This window comes from Mytilus trossulus, chromosome 12, assembly GCF_036588685.1.
Source record: "Mytilus trossulus isolate FHL-02 chromosome 12, PNRI_Mtr1.1.1.hap1, whole genome shotgun sequence".
NCBI lineage: Eukaryota > Metazoa > Mollusca > Bivalvia > Mytilida > Mytilidae > Mytilus > Mytilus trossulus.
Genome location: NC_086384.1, coordinates 28,990,653 through 29,015,144, shown reverse-complemented (window position 1 = coordinate 29,015,144; position 24,492 = coordinate 28,990,653). Strand labels below are relative to the sequence as shown.

Here is a 24,492-nt window from a genome sequence, read left to right as displayed (position 1 = left end):
ACTGTATTTATTGTTTTAAATTAAAGACAAAATTAACCTGATAAGGGCTTTACGGCAATTGGTATGCTAATCTCCAATGTTGATTTTAATAAAATTTGATAATCGTTGGAAGTTTTGAGTCCACATAACTTTCAACAATGCTAGGTAATATTCCTTAAATGTTTCAACTTTTTTCCATATTTTGGGCAACCTTTTTTTGACTTAAGATATATTTGATAGTCATTAAGAAACTTATTCATTATTTTTTTAGACTCCAGACACTTTAGAGTCTGACATATTGTATAGAAACTTGTCTCTTGTTAACCTTAAGGGTTCATTTGAATTGGCATATGTCCCACTATTAAAGGTCATTTGATTTGTCTAATTTCCCACATTTCTGTTTAAGTTTTAAAAGAGATATTAAAGAATAACTTACATATGCTTTACAGTTAGTATTATTGGCATCAGAGTTGTTTGACAAAGCTACGTAGTACATTAAGATATCTAACTTAGAAGTAAATCCTTCGAACTGAATTTCTAAGTAAGTGTCTGTAGGAATAAATTTCTCCATCACAAATGCACCACCTGTAATTCAAAACAAATTAACAATAGAAATCAATTTACTGTTATAAATTGCAAGGTAAATAAAAGAACCTACCCACAACTTCCACATATTCATTTGTTTGTTATTCGTTTATAATTTAATCTAATTTCAATCAATAAACTTTTGAAGAATTAAAGTCATAAGAAACGAGTGACCGATGAAAAATAATGTTCTTCCAATTCTTGAACCAATGCATACAAACGTCATAAACTTAGTCTTCTGTGCTCGAATTTATCATTTTTTTCGTGTAGATTTCGTATAATCGTCAATTTTTTTTTCAATCGGTCAGTGTTGTTGTGAAAATATGGCAGGTAATTAAAGTTCGTGTTTTGAAGCCGAAGTTTAACGATTGTCACCTGTTTGTCAACAATTGACGAAAAATAAACAAAAAAGCATGGAAATTGAGCACGTGTTTAACTTGTAAATTCAGATAATAGTTTATTTTAAGGACATCCATGCGTATTGTGGTCACCAGATTTTTACGAGATGGGTCACACTGAGGTCACCTTGCATATGGAAAATATGTCGGGGGAATTGCTTGCTGGAAGGAAGCAATTCAAATAAGTAAACTTCTTCTAAATATGAATAAATTAAAGAATTTTCTTCAGAAAAAAGTATATGTACATAAGTTTTATAATGAAAACTATCCATTGAGTTATAAAAAACATATGCATTATTTTTTTTTTATTTGAGGTTTCTTATGACTTTAAGTTTTTAAATTTTGTTGTTGATGTTTCTGATTCTTATTGTTCTTTGTTCCAATACTTAATTCATTGTTATGTTGAGAAGTATAATATATGTTTGTAATTTGATATAAAATATATTTGTTGCAAAATTTTTTTACTCAGTAAACTATTGTGAACACTTACCTGTGACTCCTCCATCAAATCCGACCCTGAAACCATTTGACGTGACAGTTGCCACAGAGTATGATGCACTGTATGCCTTCACTGTGAAGTAGTAGATACCAGTTATTGGGGTCAACTCAAGGTCATAGAAAATGGTGGTTTTGTTTAGTCCTACATTTGTATAAGGAACAACATCATCCCTGGTCTTGGGGAATCTTCTATCTGTCCCCACGGCAACCTCATAGAATACCACTTCCTGGTTCGGATCTTGTGCATCCAACTGTGCCTGGTCAATTTGTAATCCAGGATTTCCTGTAAAATTGTCAGAATATAAAATTCTTCCTTTAAAATCATGTGCTTTAGGAAATGTGTAAACATTGTAGGTTTTTAAAACATTTCTTGACTTCTTTAATCTAATATACTAATTTTACGAAATATAACACCCTGATATAGGGTTAAGCTTTTTTGTGTGCTTCATGATACTTTAAAATCATATAGGTATTCTATAAATCGTGAAAAACAAAACAAAATGTTCAATTCTATTCTTTAATTAATTCACTGATTGTTTGCAGTGAAAAAATCACTAGTATTAAACATTAATCATTCAGCAATTTTACCTGACAACACATCCACTTGTTTCATGGCATCAGCAGGTAAACCAAATCCATCCCAGTTGGCATATACAATTTTATTGGACGGTAAGTAGTTAATATCATAGCCAGTTACATCTCCATCAAACACCTTTCCTGGTAAGAGTGGATTTTTCTCTATAGTGACACCATCTGATCTTAAGATGTAGGTGTAGTTCAATTTATTGGTCACCTTCACTAGAGAGTAGTACATTTTTCCATTTTCCAATGATAACCCATCTGTCATACCATCAGTGTTCACTTGAAAAAATAACAGGAAATTTCATTACTTAAATATGTCATGTAATTTTAACTAACACCTAGTGGAAATTAACTCATCATAGAATTGATGTATCAAAATGTTATAAGTGATTAAAGATGGTACCTTCAAGGTACTGTAAAGTTAAAAATTATTGTGGATTTTTATAATGCTAATATTGCAACAGGCTGAGTTATGCATAATAATAAAAGAAACGTACAACTGTATGCAGATTTTACCAAAATCACATTAATTAATCTCTCATTTTTTACTTTCCTCTGAAAATTGTAAAAAAAAATAATATCTAAATTTATAGTATTGTTTTGTAAATATCAGTGCAAAAAGTCATAATTAGACTGATAAATACATGTAATAGATCTTACATAATTTTTAACTATGTTTTTTTTGGTAACTTTTAAAAATACAACTTACGATTCATTTGCAGCCAGTCTTGTATAACAAGACCATCAAGCCTTTGGATCTTCCATTCATAGGCTGTAACTGGACATGGGTCACCTGACATATCCCATGATGCTCTGTAAGTATCATCACCAGACTGGAACTGACTGTAAAAATATAGATTATATCAGATTATTGTAAACTTCATGTTAAAATGCATGGTTTGATTGCTTACTATGAGGAAGATAATGTACTATATCCTATGAATATTACCCTTTACTAACACTTGATCAATTGCATGAGTTTTCAAATACACAGATGGTTATGAACAAGAAGCTGCTTAGATTTTGAAATTCAATGATCAACAATAACAGAACATCCAGTATAATAAATCAAATGTTACATAGCTCAGATAGTGAATGAGCAGATTGTTTCACTTACACATCTCCCACAGAATTCTCCAATACATCAGCGACTCCTACATGACTAAGAGGGTCCATTCCCTGACTGAGATATGACATATAAAGTCCATTGGATGTGGCTACACTTGTCAGACTAGCTCCATTGATTCCTTTTACAGAAACATAAACCTAAAATGAATCAATTAGAAAATCATCAATTGATAAGTTCAAGATGAAGTAAAATAGTAACAGCTACCAGGATACATATATATACTTTTATAATCATTAGATGAGACAGGAAGGCACTTTTTTTTCTTTCACAAATATTACCCAAGTATAGATATAATTTAAACCAGGTTTGCCTTCAAAAAACTTTACTCAGTTCTACAAGCACAAAATTTGAGCTCAAAACATATTTTCAAGCATTTTGATTGATTGAATTCTGATTCTGAGTATGGTAATTGTACTCAAAATGGTATGACTGCAAGGCCTGTGATAACTTTTCTCTCTCAAACTATCTGTAATTTATAAACAGAATAAATCATAAATTTCTATGTGGCTTTTTTACTTTTTAATCTTTTTTTTAATTTTGAAGGATGCAAAGAGAATGCTTATTATACTCAACTGCGTACTATACATGAAAAAATACGGTATATCATAAATTTTAACTCATCATTTTTACAAATACTTTAAACTTACCACTCTATAACCAACCAGATTGAGAGCACCAATCGTGTAAGATCTAACACCATCTTCTAAATCTATGTCAAAGAAAGGTTTGATTTGTCCACCACCAGGTGTTGTTCCAAGAGCTATCTGGTACCTATGTGAATATAACAAAGACTCATTTAAATACTTGATATACAAGTTCAGATACTATTGAATTCCATGTAATGTTTTCAAAACATGTTCTGGTATCATTTGCCCCTCTTTTCTATCAGGTTCCCAGGGAATCCCAGTTTAAGGAGACTCCCGGGTACAAAAATTTAACCATTTGTTTTTTCATTTATACAAATTTTATTTATTACACTAATTATTATAACTTTATGATATTGTACAAGAATCAACCAAAAATATTGATTCAGTTTGGCCCCAGCTGACTTTAAAATGTTTTCGTAATTATCTCCCTTTGCTGCAAAAATGCCTTTTTTCGGCATTAAAATTTATTATCTTTTTTAACACATTGGTGACCTATATTTTTTATTATTGTTTTCAAATAAGCTGTACAGAAACTAAATAATTGTAAAATTTTAGCAATTTCTGTAATAAGGTTATTTTTTTATTTCGATATTACCTCTATTTCTCCTATTAGATCAACAGAAAAAAAAGGACATTAACAAAAATGTATGCTTCTTGTGAGCTTAAATGAACAGTGACCCCATTTTTTTATTTTATTTTTCTATAAGTTTAAGATAAAGTTCATTTATAGAAAAATATAGCGAAATCTTATATTAGAAAAAATAAGAATGTGTCCCCAGTACACGGATGCCCAACTCGCAATTGGAGTAAAAACTTTTATTTGGCATTTAAATTAGAAAGATCGTATCATAAGGAGCATGTGTACTAAGTTTCAAGTTGATTGGACTTCAACTTCATCAATAACTACCTTGACCAAAAACTTTAACCTGAAGTGGGACAAAAGTACGTACAGACAAACATACAGACAGACAGACAGACGAACGGATGTACAGACCAGAAAACATAAGGCCCCTCTACTATTGTAGGTGGGGCATAAAAATAAATCTAGACCCGCGAGCCCCCTTAAATGAAATTGTTTCCTTTGATTTATCTATACTCAAGTTCAGTCAGTTATCTGACTTATGGAGGAATGTTTGACATCACAGATTCTATGAAAATGATTGAATAAGATGTTATTTGCTAGAAGTTTTTCAAGGTTTGTTTTTTATTATTGAAATTTAAAATAACAATTAGTTTGGTATCTTCTACTGACCTTTGAACTCCAGATTCTGGATCTTGGAATGCTTGCCATGTGGCTGACACTGAAGTCATAGATTCTGAACAAGTGGCATCCAGCAAATCACATTCTACAAAAAGATATAAAAAATATTTAATACATCAAAAATACCCGTAAAATCTTATAAACAACTTCAAAAGGTTCTAGTGTATAATGATACTGATTAAAATACTAATTTCATAAATAAGAACACTTTTAATTGAAAGATGTGTAGTAGTGCAGGATGTTTGAGCTTGAAGAATGTGAGCTTGTACAAAATTGAAAAAGGAAAATATTAAATTAAATAAGAGACCACAAGAAAAAACACCTTTCCAGAATAACAAAATCTATATGAACTTTAATGTATATTCTTAAACTTAACCTATCAATCTTCAGCATTACACAGATTTATTTTAGACAGGTTTTAAAAATAAAATATATCCTAACCTTCATCAGTGTCACATTTCTTGGCATTCATGGCTAATGTCATCTCAGTGTCTGTGACGTCTACTCTGTATGTAGTGTGAAGGTCAATTACTTTACCATAGGTTGGTGGTGTCGAGTCTATACCAATCTCAGTAGAGAATGCATAAGCCTCCATGTCAACAAAGTTTACTGCGGTCACTGTCACATAGTATTTATCACCGTGATGTAACTTGTCTCCAAGACCTAATTAAACGAATAAGATGTATTATTCCTATGTATGCATGTATAAATCATTATTTCAAATGATTTCAAATGATGGTTACTCTACAGCTAATTTCCTTATGCTATTTGAGTAAAACTTTGTTAACTTGCTTTGTTTGTATAAACATTTACTCAAGCTTTGTTATTAACATTTACTCAAGCTTTGTCATCTTCAAAATATATATACAGGCATAGTTAAATTTACATATTTATTATATTTTAAATTTGATTGCATGCTATCCAAATTACAATTATAAAATATTCAAAGAAAGCAAGCAAAATAACTAAAGTCTTGAATGCATAGATCCTTACTAAAGTTTAGGTTGCAGTTGGAATATAACTTGTAAAGTGAAACAAAGACCTTATCATATAGCATGAGTCCTAAATTCTGGTTTTGAAATAAAACTCATTTAAATTGCATATTTTAAATTTCAACTCATTAAGTATTAATTATTGACTCCTACAATCTAGCTCATCACTTTAAGTATGAGTTAGAACTCACTTTGGATTGAGTATTGACTCATGTAACCAGGGACCTCTGTTCCATTGTAGATATTATTTGATCCTTGTTGACTTCCCATTGTAATGATGTATTTCTGTATAGGACTCTGTTTGTCAAGGAAGCCATGCCATGTACACAGTATAGGAGCATTCACCTGTATACAACAGAAATAAACACATATATATATCACTACATTTTTCATAAGAACTCTAAAACACAGAATACATTGGTTCCAGTTGATTATCAGATATATCTGATTACGATAGTACAATTGATATAATAGATTTAATATCTTTTAACAATGGGTCCAGAAAGGGTGAAATCATCATAGAATTAGATAAAAGATAAGTCATCACCTTGCTGGAAACTTGGAGATGATTTTACAATCTGTAATGTCAATGAGACATTTCTCTACTAATTGATGTTAAAGTTAAAAACTAGTTACTGTCTTATGTTTGCATACAATACATCTTGAATTCAAATATATAAATTATTGTGTTTTTTTCTGATTTGATTTATTTATTTCAATGCCTTTTTAATTCAAATTTTTCAAAGATTAGATGATTTGATGCAATCTTATATGATAAAAATAACATTTAAGGCAATAACAAAACTAGTTATACACACCCCAACATAATCAGGACACGAGACAAAGCCTTCTCCTGGTGGAGTTTTGTCAATGATGACTGATCCAGTAGCTACTTCAGATACCAGTCCAGCTTTGTTCTCTGCCCAGATACTGATGATGTTTGGCTTTCCTAAAATATATACAGTACAGGTGTTATCATTTGTAGGGTGCTTAATCTTAAGGAATTTGTTGTTAACCAATTCAAGTTACAATGAAATGCAAGTTTCGGTACTGAAGATGGAAAAACTATGAAATTAAATATAGATACACTTTGACATCATTACACAACAAAAGATGGTACTAACAAAAAATAAAGGAATTCACAATATATACACTAGATATATTTTTTTGTAAATAAGACTAATCAATTATAAAAATAGTTTTACACTTGCAAGTTGTTAAGTATTTTTACTTTTTTTTTAATTGCATGTCTTCCAGGCACAAACCTACCGTTAGAATTATAAGTAAATAAAATGCTTAAACAGTTGCATTAGTTGCATACATTTGATCTCATAAGCAAGTACAGAGTATCACAGTACTGTTTTTTGTCTAACATACCTGTATCAACAGCAGTAACATAAGCTAATGGTAAAGTACTAAAATCCATGGATGAAATCTCTACCTCAACCATTGAGGCTATGTCCTCAGCAAATGGATAGGTTCCTACAGAATACCATCCTCGTTCTATACCACTCTCTGTGTCGTTGTATGTCCATTGGGCGGTCAGTGAGTCAGTTGTTGTCTGGTACAGAGAATTACCGCTAGTGATGTCTTGATCTGTTGATGTTTTGTCTGTTAGCCTACCAAGATATAATCACAAAATGTCAAAAATGAAAGTATGTAACAATAACAAAGATGTCAATCTAGTTGAATCTCATTGTTTTCCTCTGGAATTGAAAATCCCTCTGGAATTCTGTTGAACAAGGCCTTCCACTGCATTCAATATAGGATGACCTAAAGAGAAACAGGTTTAAACTCAAACGCTTAAATTGTGTTGCTTTGGAAAATATAGCATTAAATGAGATTTTAAAGTGGCTTCCTTGGTCCTATGTCTGTTTTCATAGAACAACTTTTTCCTGTAAATTTCACACACTAAGCTATTTTCCTTACCTGTCAATATTGACTGTAGGTGGTGAAACATCAACCATAAAACCATCAGATGAAGACTGCACTACATTTCCACCATTAGTGATTCCCCTTACAGATGAATAATAAATGGTCTCAGGCTTTAATGGTAATGTGGCATGGGCGTGTCCAGAGCTTGTTACTCCTGCAAGTCAGAAAAGAAAATGAATATAATGCTTTCTAGTGATGTAGAATTGTTCCTCTAAATGATATTTCTATAATTTGATGACATGATCTTTCTCTGAGTGACATATGTAGACAGATTAGGATAGCTGAGATCCATATCAGTGCTTTAAGTAATTTTGTCTTTATAGTAAGGGAAACATATTTTTTTTAAATGAAAAAAAAAATTTAATGCTCATAATAATTTAACTTCTAACTTAAATTTGACAGTTCATTTTGCTTAAAATTTTATTTTTCTTGAAATTGTTTTTCTTGAAAAATAAGTTGAGCATTAGATAAATGGAAAGGGAAGCAATCATTGTGGTAAATTAAAATAAAAGATGCACTGAAGAAACTTACTTAATTTGTTTGGTTTATATCAAAGGGTATCTATGGAGTTATGAATTGATGTGAAGACAACTATACAAAAATTAGCAAGTAATTCCAATCAGTCAAGATGCAACTTGCTGAGTTAATCTGGAACTTACAACAGAAGATGAATATGTCTGTTACTGAGCAGACGACACTTACCATCTCCTGCTACATTTTCTTCCTCTGAATGTATAATACCCTCACTCATGAATGGCTGTACATCTTCCCCACCTGGTGAGGTACCTACAGCCCACTCATACATCATAACACCATGAAGGTGACTTTCAAATCCATCAAACTGTATAGTGACAGTGGTGGTATCAACAGTGTAGTCTACATCCTCGCCTAATTCTGTTGAGGTAGTATCTGTTCCGTCAGCTCCATCCACAATAAGACCTGTGTGTAATGATATAGACATTAACTTTACCAGAACTTCCAACTTTACTGTTTAATCTATACCTTTGATATAGGGTTAACTTTAGTGTTAAGGTCTGTATTATGGTTTTAAATTGAATGTATATAATATTCAGCTACTGCGGATTCATTATTATTCTTTGGATAACAATTTATCATAGATGTAGGGATACAGGCATCACAAATATTCAACACATTAAAATATCATAGAGGTTATTGTAGCTGATGGAAAATTAAGTGATATAGACTTCAGTACTGGGAGCATTAGATTGTATTTTACATCAAGATTGATAAATTAGATTCTTTTTTCTAATTTGTGACTTTAAATTTACCTGCTCTGTCTTCTTCAACAACCACAATAGGAGTAGACGTCACAGACGAGCTAAGTAATTGGGCTCCATTCTGGGCCTTTAGACTGACGTAATACACAGGATCGTAGGTAGTCAGGTTGGTGATATCCAGACTAAGACCATCTATATACACATCATTCTCTGCTCCATATAATGTCCAGCCTAGTTTATCTGTTCCACCTATGATAAACAAACAAAATATGTTATTACAGAGTATGCTGTACAGTATATGGAAACTATCACACTATCATGATTTTAGACTTTGACTTCTTTTCACAAAATTCTTACAATAAAAAAAAAATCAACAGCAAAACTAATTTGAAAGGCTTTGCAACATTTTAATAGATCATTAGATACATAGTTGAGAAAATAGTAAGTTCATTTAAATTTAATCTAAAAATAATTACCAGGAGTAGTTCCTACAGCCACTTCATACCCTATGATACCAGACTCTGGGTCAATAGCCAACCAGGCTGCCTTGATTCCTTTGGTACCAGCCTGCCACACGTATCCATCAACTTTCTCCTCTACACCAGAGACTAATGTTCCCACTTTCAACCACATGACCTAACAAATAATCAAATATAAATATATGCAAAAAGAATAAAGAATACTGTAATGCAGAAATTATAGTGAGTTTTTTTAATAATAAATGCACACTAACATTTCTGAATTCAGTTTTATTTAAAAAAAAAATCAATAGTGTTGACACGCATAAATGAGAAAATTAAAACAATTTAAGGTTTCCCTATAATCATCTCTGTAAAGCTTTCACAACATTTAACAATTTTTTTACTGAACAAGAGAACATTATGACTGGTAAAATTATCTTTTTAAAATGATCCACTCACAGAAGGTGGTGATGTATCCACTCTAACACTATCAGTTTCAAACACTGCCATATGTCCTGCTTTATTAAGGGATCCCACTCTGACACTGTAAGCGGCACCAAGGTTCAGGGACATTCCACTGTGAGTGTAGGATGTCCTTGTTGGGTTGCCCAATAGATCCATCCATTCACCATTATTAACTGAAACATACAAAAGACACATTATTTTTAATAAACACTGATTAGAAGATGAAAAGGTTAGATATATGTCCTTTCATGTGCAGATAAAACTCAAAAGAAAACAAGTGTCTCACTCAGGCCACTCACATAAATCCACATCAATACTGACCCAGGCCACTCACATAAATCCACATCAATACTGACCCAGGCCACTCACATAAATCCACATTAATACTGACCCAGGTCACTCAAATAATCCACATCAATACTGACCCAGGCCACTCACATAAATCCACATCAATACTGACCCAGGCCACTCACATAAATCCACATCAATACTAACCCAGGCCACTCACATAAATCCACATTAATACTGACCCAGGCCACTTACATAAATCCACATTAATACTGACCCATGCCACTTACATAAATCCACATCAATACTGACCTGGTAAAGTTGATAGTTTCCCATCATAAATGGGGCTCTAAAATTGGATATACTTTTTCATTTTTAAGTTTGTGATGGTTTTTTTTTCGCTTTTCAAACAGCTACGAGGTTTTGAGATACAACAACAAACCAGATGCTCCGCAGGGCGTAGCTTTATACGACCGCAGAGGTTGAACCCTGAACGGTTGGGGCAAGTATGGACACAACATTCAAGCTGGATTCCGCTCTAAATTTGGATTGTGATTAAATAGTTGACACAGCATAGGTTTCTGACACAGAATGAATGTATTCAAATGAACTTAAAATTTTTGTTTTCTCTTAGAGCAATTCACTATGCTGTTCAATATTAATCCTCTCAAAAAAATGTTTGAAGAAATTTTCTTTTTATTTATGAAATTTCAAATGAGAAAAATTGAACCCAATTTTTTATTCACATCCCCCTTTCCCTTATTCCAAAACTAATTTCAATTAAAATATTCTAATGGAGTTTGCAACAATTACTACTCATTTAAATATATACATCATAAAATATTAAGATGTAAAAAAAACTGCTTGTTATCACTGAATGGTAAAGATTATTTAAATTTATCAGTTGGTAGTAAAAAGTGAATATACATTGTATATTGTATATAACAAAGATTTAAGTTGATTCTGGACAAAGAAAGATAACTCCAATTAAAAAAAATTCTTGCAGATATTTCTTGCTTACTATACTGGACAAAGAAAGATAACTCTTAATTAAAAAAAAAATTGCTATTTCACAATATTGTGAAATTAGATATTTCTTGCCATTGCACAATATTGTGCAATTGAAAAGACTTGCTATTGCACAATACTTAATATAATAATTTTAGATCCTGATTTGGACCAACTTGAAAACTGGGCCCATAATCAAAAATCTAAGTACATGTTTAGATTCAGCATATCAAAAAGGCCTAAGAATTTAATTTTTGTTAAAATCAAACTTAGTTTAATTTTGGACCCTTTGCACTTTAATGTAGACCAATTTTAAATCTGGACCAAAAATTAAGAATCTACATACACAGTTAGATTTGGCATATCAAAGAACCCCAATTATTCAATTTTTGATGAAATCAAACAATGTTTAATTTTGGACCTCGATTTGGGCCAACTTGAAAACTGGGCCAATAATCAAAAATCTAAGTACATTTTTAGATTCAGCATATCAAAGAACCCCAAGGTTTCAATTTTTGTTAAAATCAAACTAAGTTTAATTTTGGACCCTTTGGACCTTAATGTAGACCAATTTGAAAACGGGACCAAAAATTAAGAATCTACATACACAGTTAGATTCGGCATATTAATGAACCCAAATTATTCTATTTTGATAAAATCAAACAAAGTTTAATTTTGGACCCTTTGGGCCCCTTTTTCCTTAACTGTTGGGACCAAAACTCCCAAAATCAATACCAACCTTCCTTTTATAGTCATAAACCTTGTGTTTAAATTTCATAGAATTCTATTTACTTATACTAACGCTATGGTGCGAAAACCAAGAAAAATGCTTATTTGGGTCCCTTTTTGGCCCCTAATTCCTAAACTGTTGGGACCGAAACTCCCAAAATCATTACCAACCTTCCTTTTGTGGTCATAAACATTGTGTTTAAATTTCATTGATTTCTATTCTCTTTAACTAAAGTTATTGTGCGAAAACCAAGAATAATGCTTATTTGGGCCCTTTTTTGGCCCCTAATTCCTAAACTGTTGAAACCAAAACTCCCAAAATCAATCCCAACCTTTCTTTTGTGGTCATAAACCTTGTGTCAAAATTTCATAGATTTCTATTAACTTAAACTAAAGTTATAGTGCGAAAACCAAGAAAATGCTTATTTGGGCCCTTTTTGGCCCCTAATTCCTAAAATGTTGGGACCAAAACTCCCAAAATCAATACCAGCCTTCCTTTTATGGTCATAAACCTTGTGTTAAAATTTCATAGATTTCTATTCACTTTTACTAAAGTTAGAGTGCGAAAACTAAAAGTATTCGGACGACGACGACGACGACGACGACGACGACGACGACGACGACGCCAACGTGATAGCAATATACGACGAAAATTTTTTCAAAATTTGCGGTCGTATAAAAAGCATTAACTTGTTCTTGAAAGCCTACCTGCATATACCAGCTATGCAATTAAAACAATATGTGTACAGGTTAAATAGCTAATTCATAGTTCATGTCCTATTATTATGGCATAAGATACATATATTGATTAGAACTAATCTTTTCCATCTGACATATGAGTTCATGTATTCTGGCATACAATTATGATATGCTTTGTACTAGTAATATTACCTGGGACAATTTGTCTTCTGGTACCCTGGTACTTCTCATAAATTTGTATTCTATAGTAATCAAGTCCAGATTCATTGTCTTCAAATTTGAAGTTTGTACTCAAGGAAGTGGAATCAGACTACAAAAGATAATGTTAAACATTCATGAAAAACAAATATATATCCAAAGATTTAAAACAAGAATGTGTCCATAGTACACAGATGCCCCATTCACACTATTATTTTCTATGATCGTTGGAATGTGAAAATGGGAGGAAATCTCTAATTTGGCATTAAAATTAGAAAGATCATATCATAAGGAACATGTGGACTAAGTTTCAAATTGATCAGACTTCAATTTCATCAAAAGCTAACTTGAACAAAAACATTATCCTGAGAGATAAAAGGGGGCACAGACTGAAAAAACATGCCCCACCTGGCATAAAACAAGGGCATATAAACTTTTATTGTTTGATTGTTGAAATACCAGGTTCATAAAATAAATCAAATCAAACTGATCAAAACAATTACATAGGCCAAGGTTGTCAAATAAAGGTGATAATCTGCTATAATTGCTCCTTTTGATTTATAGTACTTATTCATAAATATGCTGGCTTATAGATTCAAATAGAATTCCCCTTTCTAAAAATAACCACTCACCTGGAAGTCAATATCATCACCCTGTGTCAAACCATCTCCAAGGTAACTCAGGGCTGGAGGAGTTAAGTCCACAACATATGTATCAGTTTCGTTAACGATGGCATTCAAAGCTCCGTTTGTTGTTTTTAGTTCTATCTTGACTCTATCTCTATGTGCCAAGTGAAAATTTAGCCATTTAGCACTGGTGGAATCATTACTGAACATCACCCATTCTCTGATCACTGTGAAGTCATTAGACATGTTTCTGAAATAAAAGTTATTACATATTATCCTTATAGTTTTTACCTTAAAATTAAAATCTATGATAAAATCTACCTATGAAAAAATAATTCTGGGTCAATTGCCTTAATTAATCTCACATCCTCACAAAAAAATCCAAAGACTATAGGCAAAATGAAGATTTTAGTTTAATATAACCCTGCTGTATGAAATAATGAATGAAATTGTAAGAATTGATAAACCTGACTACACATATACACTTACTGAGCACTGGACACCTGGACATCATACTGTTTAATAGTTGACTCTGGGTCAGAGTAACCCTTCCACTGTGCTTCTACTTTAGCCTGACTTGATGTGAAGTCTAAGTCAGCAAAATTATCCATCATTCCATCAACGACTTCCCCAGGTACAGGTGCAGATAAATCAACCAGAACTAGTAAACAAAATAACAAAATAATGAGTATGATTTGGAAAAGTCATTATCATACTGAGTATTTGAAGTGTTTCTCAATACATATAAATATTTTTTTGGCAAAACTTTTACTGAGGGAATAATCAGCCCAGCTGGCAGAGCTGTGGCATTCACTTGATTTATAGAATTTCTTGAATTCTGTTAGTAAATTTTACATTTTGTAAAATGATTCAGAAATAAAGTGTTAATCTCCCCCGAGACAAACCCTTAAATAGGTTTTGATCTGTTTTGGTCAAATTTATCAGGAGGTCAGAAAGAAAATTCAGAAGAAATTAAGAAAAATTGAAAGTCATAATGTAATTTTGACCAATCATTTGCTGAGAGCAGATATTTCCCTAGTGAGGATAATTATTTATATAGCACAGCTCAAGAAATATGAAAATAACACAAAAATTAGAGAAAGATCAATTACCTCCATTTGAAATTGTAGAAATATTAAGTTGTCTAGCTGCTCCATTATAGGCCCAGACTGTTGTATAGTAAGTCTTGCCATGTTCAAGATAAAATCCTGGTTGCAGAAGAACGCATGCTTCATGTGACTTCTTGTTAACTTGTGTCAAGTTAGAAATGTCCGTCACATTTTCCAATGGTTCAGAACCTACGCTAACCATGTAGAATGAAATTCCGGATTCAGGGTCAAAGAAACCTTGCCAGTTGGCACATATCTGTCAAAAAAACACATAACAAATCAATGAAATGCACTTCATGGGAAAAATACTTAAAAATGTTTAGATTAACCACTTAATAAATACAGAATGGTACTTCTTCATTTATACATAGGTTTTTAAGTGACAGATACAGGAAGGGTGTTCTGGGGATTTCCCTGCTTTTTTATAATAACTGCTTTCAATGGGATCATATAGTTAGAATCACCTTTTAAAAATGGCTGGATCTCCCCCTGTTATCTAATACAAAACTTATCATTATAAAATAAAACTGCTAAATCTTTTGCTCATATTTCTTATATTCATTGAAAAAATCTTTTGATTTCATAATGCCATTTATCCTACATTATATTCAATATACCCTTAATATAAAAATGCAACCATGAATTTCAATAAGACTATGACAGAGGATACATGCCATTTTTTTGGTGTAAATTAAAAATTAAAACTAGAAGAAAATTTGGTAGCTATCCGGGCCGACCCTGTTAAATTGTCAATGAAGAGAGTTGTATATATTTGTATTAAATTCATATTTTCTGGAACTGTATTGACTTATCAAAAACTGTTGTTATTTTTACTTGTATCAGCATCTTTTTGTGTTTGATTCCATGAAGAAGGATGTAATTTGAAAGCTCTGTGTTTGATTCAATTTTATACTTGTCTTTAGTCCCCAAAACCTAAGTCAGATATATTACATGGTGGAGGACACTTAACACCAAAACAGTACCTAATCGGTGTATACAAAATTTGACCATGTGAAGTATAAAAATGAAGAAATAATTGTCAATAATAGATACATGTCCCCCAAACCTGAGTCAATTATATTACAAGAGACAGAAGAATCTGAAAGCTTACCACATCTGGATCTTTAGTGAATGCAAGATCAACTCCATAACTCTGTCCATCATAAACATTGCCTGCAACTGGAGGGGTTGGGTCCACAATGATTGGCTGGTCTGCTGCTCTTATTGTTCTCAAGTCCACTATAATCAAAATTCAACTTCATATATAAATTGTATTGGGGTTTTGACAGCAATTTATGTAATGTATGTCTTCTTCTTCTTCTTCTGGTTTAGTGCACGACTCATTTTAAGTATATTCACACCCTTTTTTACATAAATTATCTCAGCAACTCCAAAACAATGGTCATGACATTAATATTTTCTTTGGTAATACGTTGTCACCTCAATACTGTTATAACAAAATAAAATTCTATAAAATGATGAAAAACTTCAACAGATTTAAACTTGTAAATATTCCCTCAACAATAGTATTCACTGACACATACATGATAAAATCTTAATGAGGTATCTTTTAAAATTACAAGCACTCACCATTATTAATAGCTTTGTTTTTAACCCATATTGGTATACCAGCTGTTATGGACACAGTAAGCATAACAAAATCGCTGTAATCTAGACGTGTCCATGGAAGTTCATAACAATCTCTCTGTGTTAGACCAAGACAGCAATCATTGTACAATATACCTGATTCAGGATCACTGAAAACATAAACATTTATAGATTAATACATAAAGGTCTCTTTGGTAAATACAAAGATACCTATCATTAGATTCATTTCACAGTTGATATAAAAAAGAAGATGTAGTATGATTGTCAATGAGACAATTCTCCACAAGAGACCAAAATGACACAGAAATTAACAACTATTGGTCACTGTACAGCATCCAACAATGAGCAAACCCCATACCGCATACTCAGCTATAAAAGGCCCCGAAATGACAATGTGAAATTTAAAAAAAAAAATTCCAAAGTAAAAATAAAATAATAACCCTATTCTGTACTAGAAAGAGTCTTATTTTTCAAATGTGCAAGGTTAAAGTTTGCAAATTAACATGTTATCTGTTCTGACTCCAAACTAACTAGTCATTGCTCATAGTTCTTTGTGTTTTGCTGGCATCAGAAATCATGAATTTAAGTTTATAGTCTGACCAAGCTGCAGATGAAACCCTCAATCTTTCATAATACAAGACAGGATGTTACCATATAAGACTAACAAAATTTTGTTTATACTTACGATGAATTGTGTCTGAATGTCAGATTATACTCGAATTCATCGTAACCAATATTATACAGCTCATATATAATTGGAGGTGAGTTGTCAACAATGTAAGGGGTTGTGTGGCATACAGTTGTTGATAAGGGGCCTCCATATTTAACTCCATTCATAGCTCTGACAGTGATGAAATACTGGTCATCTGTAAATATAACAGGCCTCAATTAGAATTCATTCTAAAATTTACTATTTTTCTGGACCTTTATAAACATCCGTTATCACTGAACTAGTATGCATATTTTTTTATTGGCCAGCTGAAGAAAGCCTCCGGGTGCAGGAGTTCCCTGCTTAATTGGAGACCCATTTGTGGCTTTCGGATATTGTCTTCTCTATGGTTGGGTTGTTGTTGCTTTAACACATTCCCCATTTCCATTGTCAATTTTATTATCTATTATTAGATGATCTACTTCAGGATTTTCCTCAGCTGTATTTTTAGTTTTTTTATGTTGTTTGGTTGCTGTCTCAGAAACTCCCTGTCTGTATGATTCTATCATTTATATTACACCTGGCTTTCATATTCAGGTAGTCAATAAAGAAAATCTGTAAAACTTTATTTGCTTATATACATAAGTGAAAGCATTGCTTTTTTAAAAGCTAAAATGAGCATTTAACTTCAACTTTTACTCCAATGGTAATAAATCTAGTAATAAAAAGGTATAAATTAATAAAACATACCTGGAAGCTGTGTATAAGGTGCTGGGATAGGACTTATCATAGCGCTGTGTGTCCACTGAGTTATGTCAAACTCTATACATACCTGGTAGCTGTGTATAACTATAAGGTGCTGGGATAGGACTAATCATAGCACCGTGTGTCCACTGAGATATGTCAAACTCTATACATACCTGGAAGCTGTGTATAAGGTGCTGGGATAGAACTTATCATAGCGCTGTGTGTCCACTGAGATATGTCAAACTCTATACATATCTGGAAGCTGTGTTTAAGGTGCTGGGATAGGACTTATCATAGCACTCTGTGTCCACTGAGATATGTCAAACTCTATACATACCTGGTAGCTGTGTATAAGGTGCTGGGATAGGACTTATCATAGCGCTATGTGTCCACTGAGATATGTCAAACTCTATACATATCTGGAAGCTGTGTTTAAGGTGCTGGGATAGGACTTATCATAGCACTGTGTGTCCACTGAGATATGTCAAACTCTATACATATCTGGAAGCTGTGTTTAAGGTGCTGGGATAGGACTTATCATAGCACTATGTGTCCACTGAGATATGTCAAACTCTATACATACCTGGAAGCTGTGTATAAGGTGCTGGGATAGGACTTATCATAGCACTGTGTGTCCACTGAGATATGTCAAACTCTATACATATCTGGAAGCTGTGTTTAAGGTGCTGGGATAGGACTTATCATAGCACTATGTGTCCACTGAGATATGTCAAACTCTATACATAGCAGGTAGCTGTGTATAAGGTGCTGGGATAGGACTTATCATAGCACTATGTGTCCACTGAGATATGTCAAACTCTATACATAGCAGGTAGCTGTGTATAAGGTGCTGGGATAGGACTTATCATAACACTTTGTGTCCACTGAGATATGTCAAACTCTATACATACCTGGAAGCTGTGTATAAGGTGCTGGGATAGGACTTATCATAGCACTGTGTGTCCACTGAGATATGTCAAACTCTATACATATCTGGAAGCTGTGTATAAGGTGCTGGGATAGGACTTATCATAGCACTGTGTGTCAACTGAGATATGTCAAACTCTATACATACCTGGAAGCTGTGTATAAGGTGCTGGGATAGGACTTATCATAGCACTGTGTGTCCACTGAGATATGTCAAACAGATGAGCATGTGGATCATGGTGTTCGTGGATTGTTTCTTCACAGATTTGAGTACCAACAGTTATAGTGATAAAGAGAAGACCACTTTCTCTGTCTTCAAATCCATCCCAGTTTGCTGAAAAACACCAAAATACATAATCAATAATAATCATAATTAAAAAATGTTACAACTTTCATGGTTTCAGATTGTCATAACACCTTAGGAAAGGCATTCTATAAAGCATGCATATAAAAATAAGAAGACATGGTATGATTACCATGATTGCAATTCACCATCCAAGGCCTTTATATATAGCAAATCAAGGTCATTTAAAAAAAAACCCACAAGTAATTAAGTGATTGTCATTGAGACAACTCTCCATAAGAGACCAAATTACACATATATAAACAAATATAGGTCACTGTTTAGCTTTCAATAATGAGCAAAGAACACATAAATACACATAATTTTACCTGATATATAATTATTTGCTCTTGTATACATCATATCATTCATAAACATTGGTCCATTGAAAACAGCTAATGATTCTGGTCCATCTTGTATTACTCTACAAAATTAAGATAAAATGATAGTTTTCAAACTGTAAAATCAAGGCATTAACTAACCCTTCAAATTCTAAGGTTCAACAAATGTATTATAACAACACACTTGAGACGTTAGAATATATAACATTATATATGTATGGTTGGCTTAATATTTATATTATCTGCCTTTATTCCAATTGTTTTTGTGATTATTCAATGTTTTCTATGGAAAAGGATTATCAATGTGTATACATATAGTCAAAAAACACATGCAACTTCCAACATGTTTACTTATATATAGATATAGGAAGATATGGTGAGAGTAGTCTGTAAAACCAGATAAGCATCAGACAGTAACAACAAGAATTCCCCTGTTATGTCATACACAAGTATAATCACAATTGCTTCATTGACAAAAAGAGTTATGCTCAGTGGATAAAATATTTGGTCATAAGCTTATAAATTCTTGTTGATCTGAAAACCTTAACAAACTGACCCACTGCACAAACTGGCCTTTTTATTTTGGAAGTCTTATATCTAACCAGTTCATACAGATTTAACTGTAAAAACAAATTATACATACCTGTGATTTTTAATTGCAGAGTTTATACCTCTACACCAAATTCCAAAGTCTGGTCTATCGGCTGGTATTATCTTTGAATTGCAATCTACCACTTCCAAATAATCAATGGTGCTGTTGTTAATTTGACCTTTAATATAATATGATGCATGATTGTTTACAATTGAATATAAAATGGTGAAATCCTACTCAATCCAGCACTATTAGTTGTGAGACAAAGAATTTGATATTTCTCAAAAGTATACTTTCATTTTGTATTTTCTACTTTTGTACCGTTGCTGTGACATAGTGATTATCACAGTTTGTATGAATTAAATACTCATGTTTATTTTAAAGAGACAAAAACTTCATGTTAATTTTAAAACTCCAATTAAGATTAAGAACTGAAGCTATATATACATTTTGTAGGTATTGTGAGTTAACACTGTTTCACGTGAAATACTGTCCTTTCTATAAAAGACACTTTTCATTGAAATATTGTCCTTACTTTGAGGGACTCTTTTTCACATCTGTGGACAAAATTTGGTAGGTAAATATCATCTAGATAATAATTCAAAATACCATCAAGTCAGCGGACACAATTACTGTGAAATAGTGTCAAGTGAACGCTATATCATCCTACAAAGTCAGCCTATAGACAACTTTCGAGTTTATGCATTTCCGTCAAAAACTCTGGTTTTAGTGAACGTCATTTCTGCGTTTAGGGGCGTCATCACTTCCATTTCAATGTTGAGCAAGTGGTTGGAAAACTATATTTCTATATCGTAAGAAATATTCGGCAATTGAATTCTCAAAATTAACAATCAACTCTGCTGTCATTAGGGAATTGTAAGTGTAAGTACCTACAGAGCAACCATTATTTCTAGTTTATCCTGCACAATGCAATCACTAAGATGCTTGACGAATGTAAATAGTGCAGGGATACAGGCGACCCCCTCTATCAGGTAAATGTCGTCATAAAGGCGTGCATAATTGACAAGTTTTTGCTTGTGACGGATGAACTCAAAAGTGGTCTATTCATTTACCCTTGTGGTACTTGGTATCCTTTTTACAAACCAACGATTATTCAATGTATCTACTATATTTCTTGTGATAACTTACCAGTAGTTGGACAAGTAACATCCACCATTATAGCTGGGGTAGAAATAATACTCTCAAATCCTAAAGTGTTTATGATACGGAAGTTGAAGTAATGTGTCTTATTATGGGTCAGCCACAAAGTATTATAATCAAAACTCAAGATATGTCCAATACCAAGTCTTTCATAGTGCTGGAACAATCCGGACTGTGCAAGCTTATAGTGATGGCCTTCTATTCCTTCCAGTAGTTCACACGTAGCATTCAAAAAGTCATAATTGAAGCTCATACATTTGGTTTTGGGCAAATCTGCACACCGTTTTGCACAATCACCATGTGTAGCTTCCCTAGAGGCAGCCCCTCCAAATGGGGCAATCAGTCTTCCTATTCTGAAGTCTGTGAACATCTCCATAACTTTATGGTTATGTGGGTCATTACCTGAATAATAAATATTCATAACGTGATAAGGTACCTTACTACATTTTCCCTTATATTTATTATTTATTATTTTTTAAATATAATATATGAACAGTTGGCACGGATTTAGATTATTGTCTCCTTCATGACAGTCTTGAACATTAAAACTTTATATTAAATAAAAGACACTGCTAATTTTTAGTGTTTGGTACAGGTTGGATGTCACTGTGCAACACAGTTCAACATAGAAACTTATTGGGGAAAACCTGAGAACTCTCTATGTCAGAAAACACTGTCAAACATCAAAATATACTATCCACACTGATCTGTATCCACACTTATTATTAACAAAAAAATGACATATTAGTTGATTGCTGATCAGTTCATCATATGGGTTGGCATACATTAGCTTTCTAATTTTTAGGTATTTCTTTAGTAAGAAATAATTATGATATCTAGAAACATTGTCTTCTGGCTTTTTAAGCAAGCACAGGCAATAATTAAACTTTTGTTGTTAAATGTGTCTGATTTCATCTTTTAAAATGTAACTTTTAATATCTTTGTTTAAAATAAATTAAAACCTAAATGTTTATTCAACTGCCCTTTTCACATGGAGCATTTATAAAATTTATTTAGTGAAAACACCCTAAAGTCCTAAGTCCTAAAACAAGAACAAAAGCTGCTATTTCAAAGTATCTTTTTTTTAAACAGTTCATGTAAACAAACAAAACAATATTTTTGTCCAACAACAAGTACCTTGATATCATATTGCAAGCTCTAGCAATGCAATTTTGGCAATTTACTATAGGTTTGTATGCAAATATTGGTAAAACCATGAAATAACAATCTTTCTTCAATCCACAGTTTTACTGACATAAATATCAATATCGTGGTCATTTTTATAAATTTCCTCTTAACAAGATCTTGAATTTTTCGAATAGCTAAGGATTTTCCTTTCCCAGGCATAGATTACCTTAGCCTTATTTGGCACAACTTTTTGGAATTTTGAATCCCCAATGCTGTTCATTTGTGAACTTGTTTGGCTTTATAAATTTTTCGATATGAGCATCACTGATGAGTCTTATGAAGACAAAGTGTGTGTCTGGCATACTTAATTATAATCCTGGTACTTTTGATAACTATTCCATGGAATTACTTGTTCCCCCAGACCCCTCCCCCCACAGAAACTCTAAAACTTACTAAGATCTGGTGGAACATATGCAGCAGCATCTACATTGACAGTGTTCCATGGAATTACTTGATCACCCCACACCCCTCCCCCCCCCCACATAAACTCTAAAACTTACTTAGATCTGGTGGAACATTTGTAGCAGCATCTTCATTGACAGTGTTCCATGGAATAACTTGATCACCCCATACCCCTCCCCCCACATAAACTCTAAAACTTACTTAGATCTGGTGGAACATATGCAGCAGCATCTACATTGACAGTGTTCCATGGAATAACTTGATCACCCCACACCCCTCCCCCCACATAAACTCTAAAACTTACTTAGATCTGGTGGAACATATGCAGCAGCATCTACATTGACAGTGTTCCATGGAATAACTTGATCACCCCATAACCCTCACCCCACATAAACTCTAAAACTTACTTAGATCTGGTGGAACATATGCAGCAGCATCTACATTAACAGTTGTCCATGGAATAACTTGATCTCCCCACACTTGTTTGCCATATCCCAATCCAACTTGTGTCAACTCTATATCAGAATCTTCATAAACCACCACAGATGCCTTCATCACGGCTGGATTACTGGTTGATAAAAAGTCTTCTGTAAATCGGCCACCAGGAAGAGTAACATCATATGTAAGAAGGTCACATGTTGCCATGGAGCGCTCACCAGCATCATTTTGTGCATACATTGTAAAAAACAGAGGAACTCCAGTAGCACTTAGTCTCTGAAAATACAACATATAAAATTAAAAAGAGTATAATTGTCAATTATACTTTGTGTGCCAGTTTACTGTGGATTCATTTATTTTCATGAGTATCAATTTTCGTGGATTGCTGAAAACTTGCATATTCGTGGAAATTTGATTGCATGGTTTTGCCAATCTTTGTATACAAAGCCTATAGAAAATATGATATTCATTGTACATTTGAATTTGTGGTTCAACTGTCCCCACAAAACCAACGAAAATTTGTATCAAACGAATAATAATGAATCTATAGCATCTTGGCTCGTTTGTATATAAACTGGAAACTTTCTTCTCTAAAATAAAGTGTGGATTCATTGTCTTGGAGACTTAAATTTTGGGGGGATTTCATTGTTATAAGACAGCTTCCAAATAATATTCATGTTTGCATACGATTTTGATGAAGTTATAATATTTTGAAAACTTTAAAATAAAAAACTATCCTCTGATTACTAAATACAAGCATGTTATAAAGACTTGCCTCATCAACTGAAGTCTTAGGTCCACCAAGAGTATGCTGGTTCATTACATCTTTTCCTCCCGGTACTGTCCCCACATCAAGGAAGTAAGCCACATCACTTCTGTCATCCTCAGCACGTACAGCGATTTCAAACATTGGCTCTACATAATCTCTGAGTGCTACCTGTTCTACTTCACAACTGGGTGTGGCCTAAATATTTAAATATAGAAACTCACTTGTTGTTATTTATCGACATTTTTTTATCATTAAGAATATGGTTATGTTAAAAATGCTGCAAGATATCTCATGTTGCTCAATTATATTTTCAATTTTCTTAAAGTGTTTTATCATTTAGATTTTATTCTCAATAACTTTATCACTATTTCTCTTCACTTTTCTACACAACCTCTGAAACACCATGCATCAATTCTAAATATAAAAAAAAAAAAATGTGACAAAATTGCAATAATAAATGCACGCAATAATTTCTGAATTTACAGTAATCAAAAGTTTTT

At 32.8% G+C, this 24,492-nt stretch overlaps 1 protein-coding gene across 1 annotated transcript in view; it reads right to left on the bottom strand.

Annotated features, from left to right (window-relative positions):
• Window positions 1–24,492, bottom strand: part of LOC134693741 (uncharacterized) — a 180,100-nt gene that overhangs the window by 19,678 nt on the left and 135,930 nt on the right. Inside the window, exons 159-187 of the mRNA XM_063554642.1 lie at window positions 23,999–24,187; window positions 23,193–23,499; window positions 21,184–21,597; window positions 20,086–20,212; window positions 19,431–19,525; window positions 18,907–19,092; window positions 17,121–17,301; window positions 16,418–16,584; window positions 15,939–16,066; window positions 14,831–15,083; window positions 14,208–14,379; window positions 13,725–13,968; window positions 13,087–13,204; window positions 10,165–10,343; window positions 9,721–9,880; window positions 9,296–9,493; window positions 8,709–8,945; window positions 8,001–8,160; window positions 7,449–7,690; window positions 6,890–7,020; window positions 6,263–6,416; window positions 5,521–5,742; window positions 5,071–5,164; window positions 3,819–3,942; window positions 3,160–3,308; window positions 2,752–2,885; window positions 2,049–2,321; window positions 1,453–1,743; window positions 416–564 (exon numbers count right to left, since the gene is read on the bottom strand). Coding sequence (XP_063410712.1) covers window positions 416–564; window positions 1,453–1,743; window positions 2,049–2,321; window positions 2,752–2,885; window positions 3,160–3,308; window positions 3,819–3,942; window positions 5,071–5,164; window positions 5,521–5,742; window positions 6,263–6,416; window positions 6,890–7,020; window positions 7,449–7,690; window positions 8,001–8,160; window positions 8,709–8,945; window positions 9,296–9,493; window positions 9,721–9,880; window positions 10,165–10,343; window positions 13,087–13,204; window positions 13,725–13,968; window positions 14,208–14,379; window positions 14,831–15,083; window positions 15,939–16,066; window positions 16,418–16,584; window positions 17,121–17,301; window positions 18,907–19,092; window positions 19,431–19,525; window positions 20,086–20,212; window positions 21,184–21,597; window positions 23,193–23,499; window positions 23,999–24,187 — 5,478 coding nt within the window. The remainder of the gene's footprint in view (window positions 1–415; window positions 565–1,452; window positions 1,744–2,048; window positions 2,322–2,751; window positions 2,886–3,159; window positions 3,309–3,818; window positions 3,943–5,070; window positions 5,165–5,520; window positions 5,743–6,262; window positions 6,417–6,889; window positions 7,021–7,448; window positions 7,691–8,000; window positions 8,161–8,708; window positions 8,946–9,295; window positions 9,494–9,720; window positions 9,881–10,164; window positions 10,344–13,086; window positions 13,205–13,724; window positions 13,969–14,207; window positions 14,380–14,830; window positions 15,084–15,938; window positions 16,067–16,417; window positions 16,585–17,120; window positions 17,302–18,906; window positions 19,093–19,430; window positions 19,526–20,085; window positions 20,213–21,183; window positions 21,598–23,192; window positions 23,500–23,998; window positions 24,188–24,492) is intronic.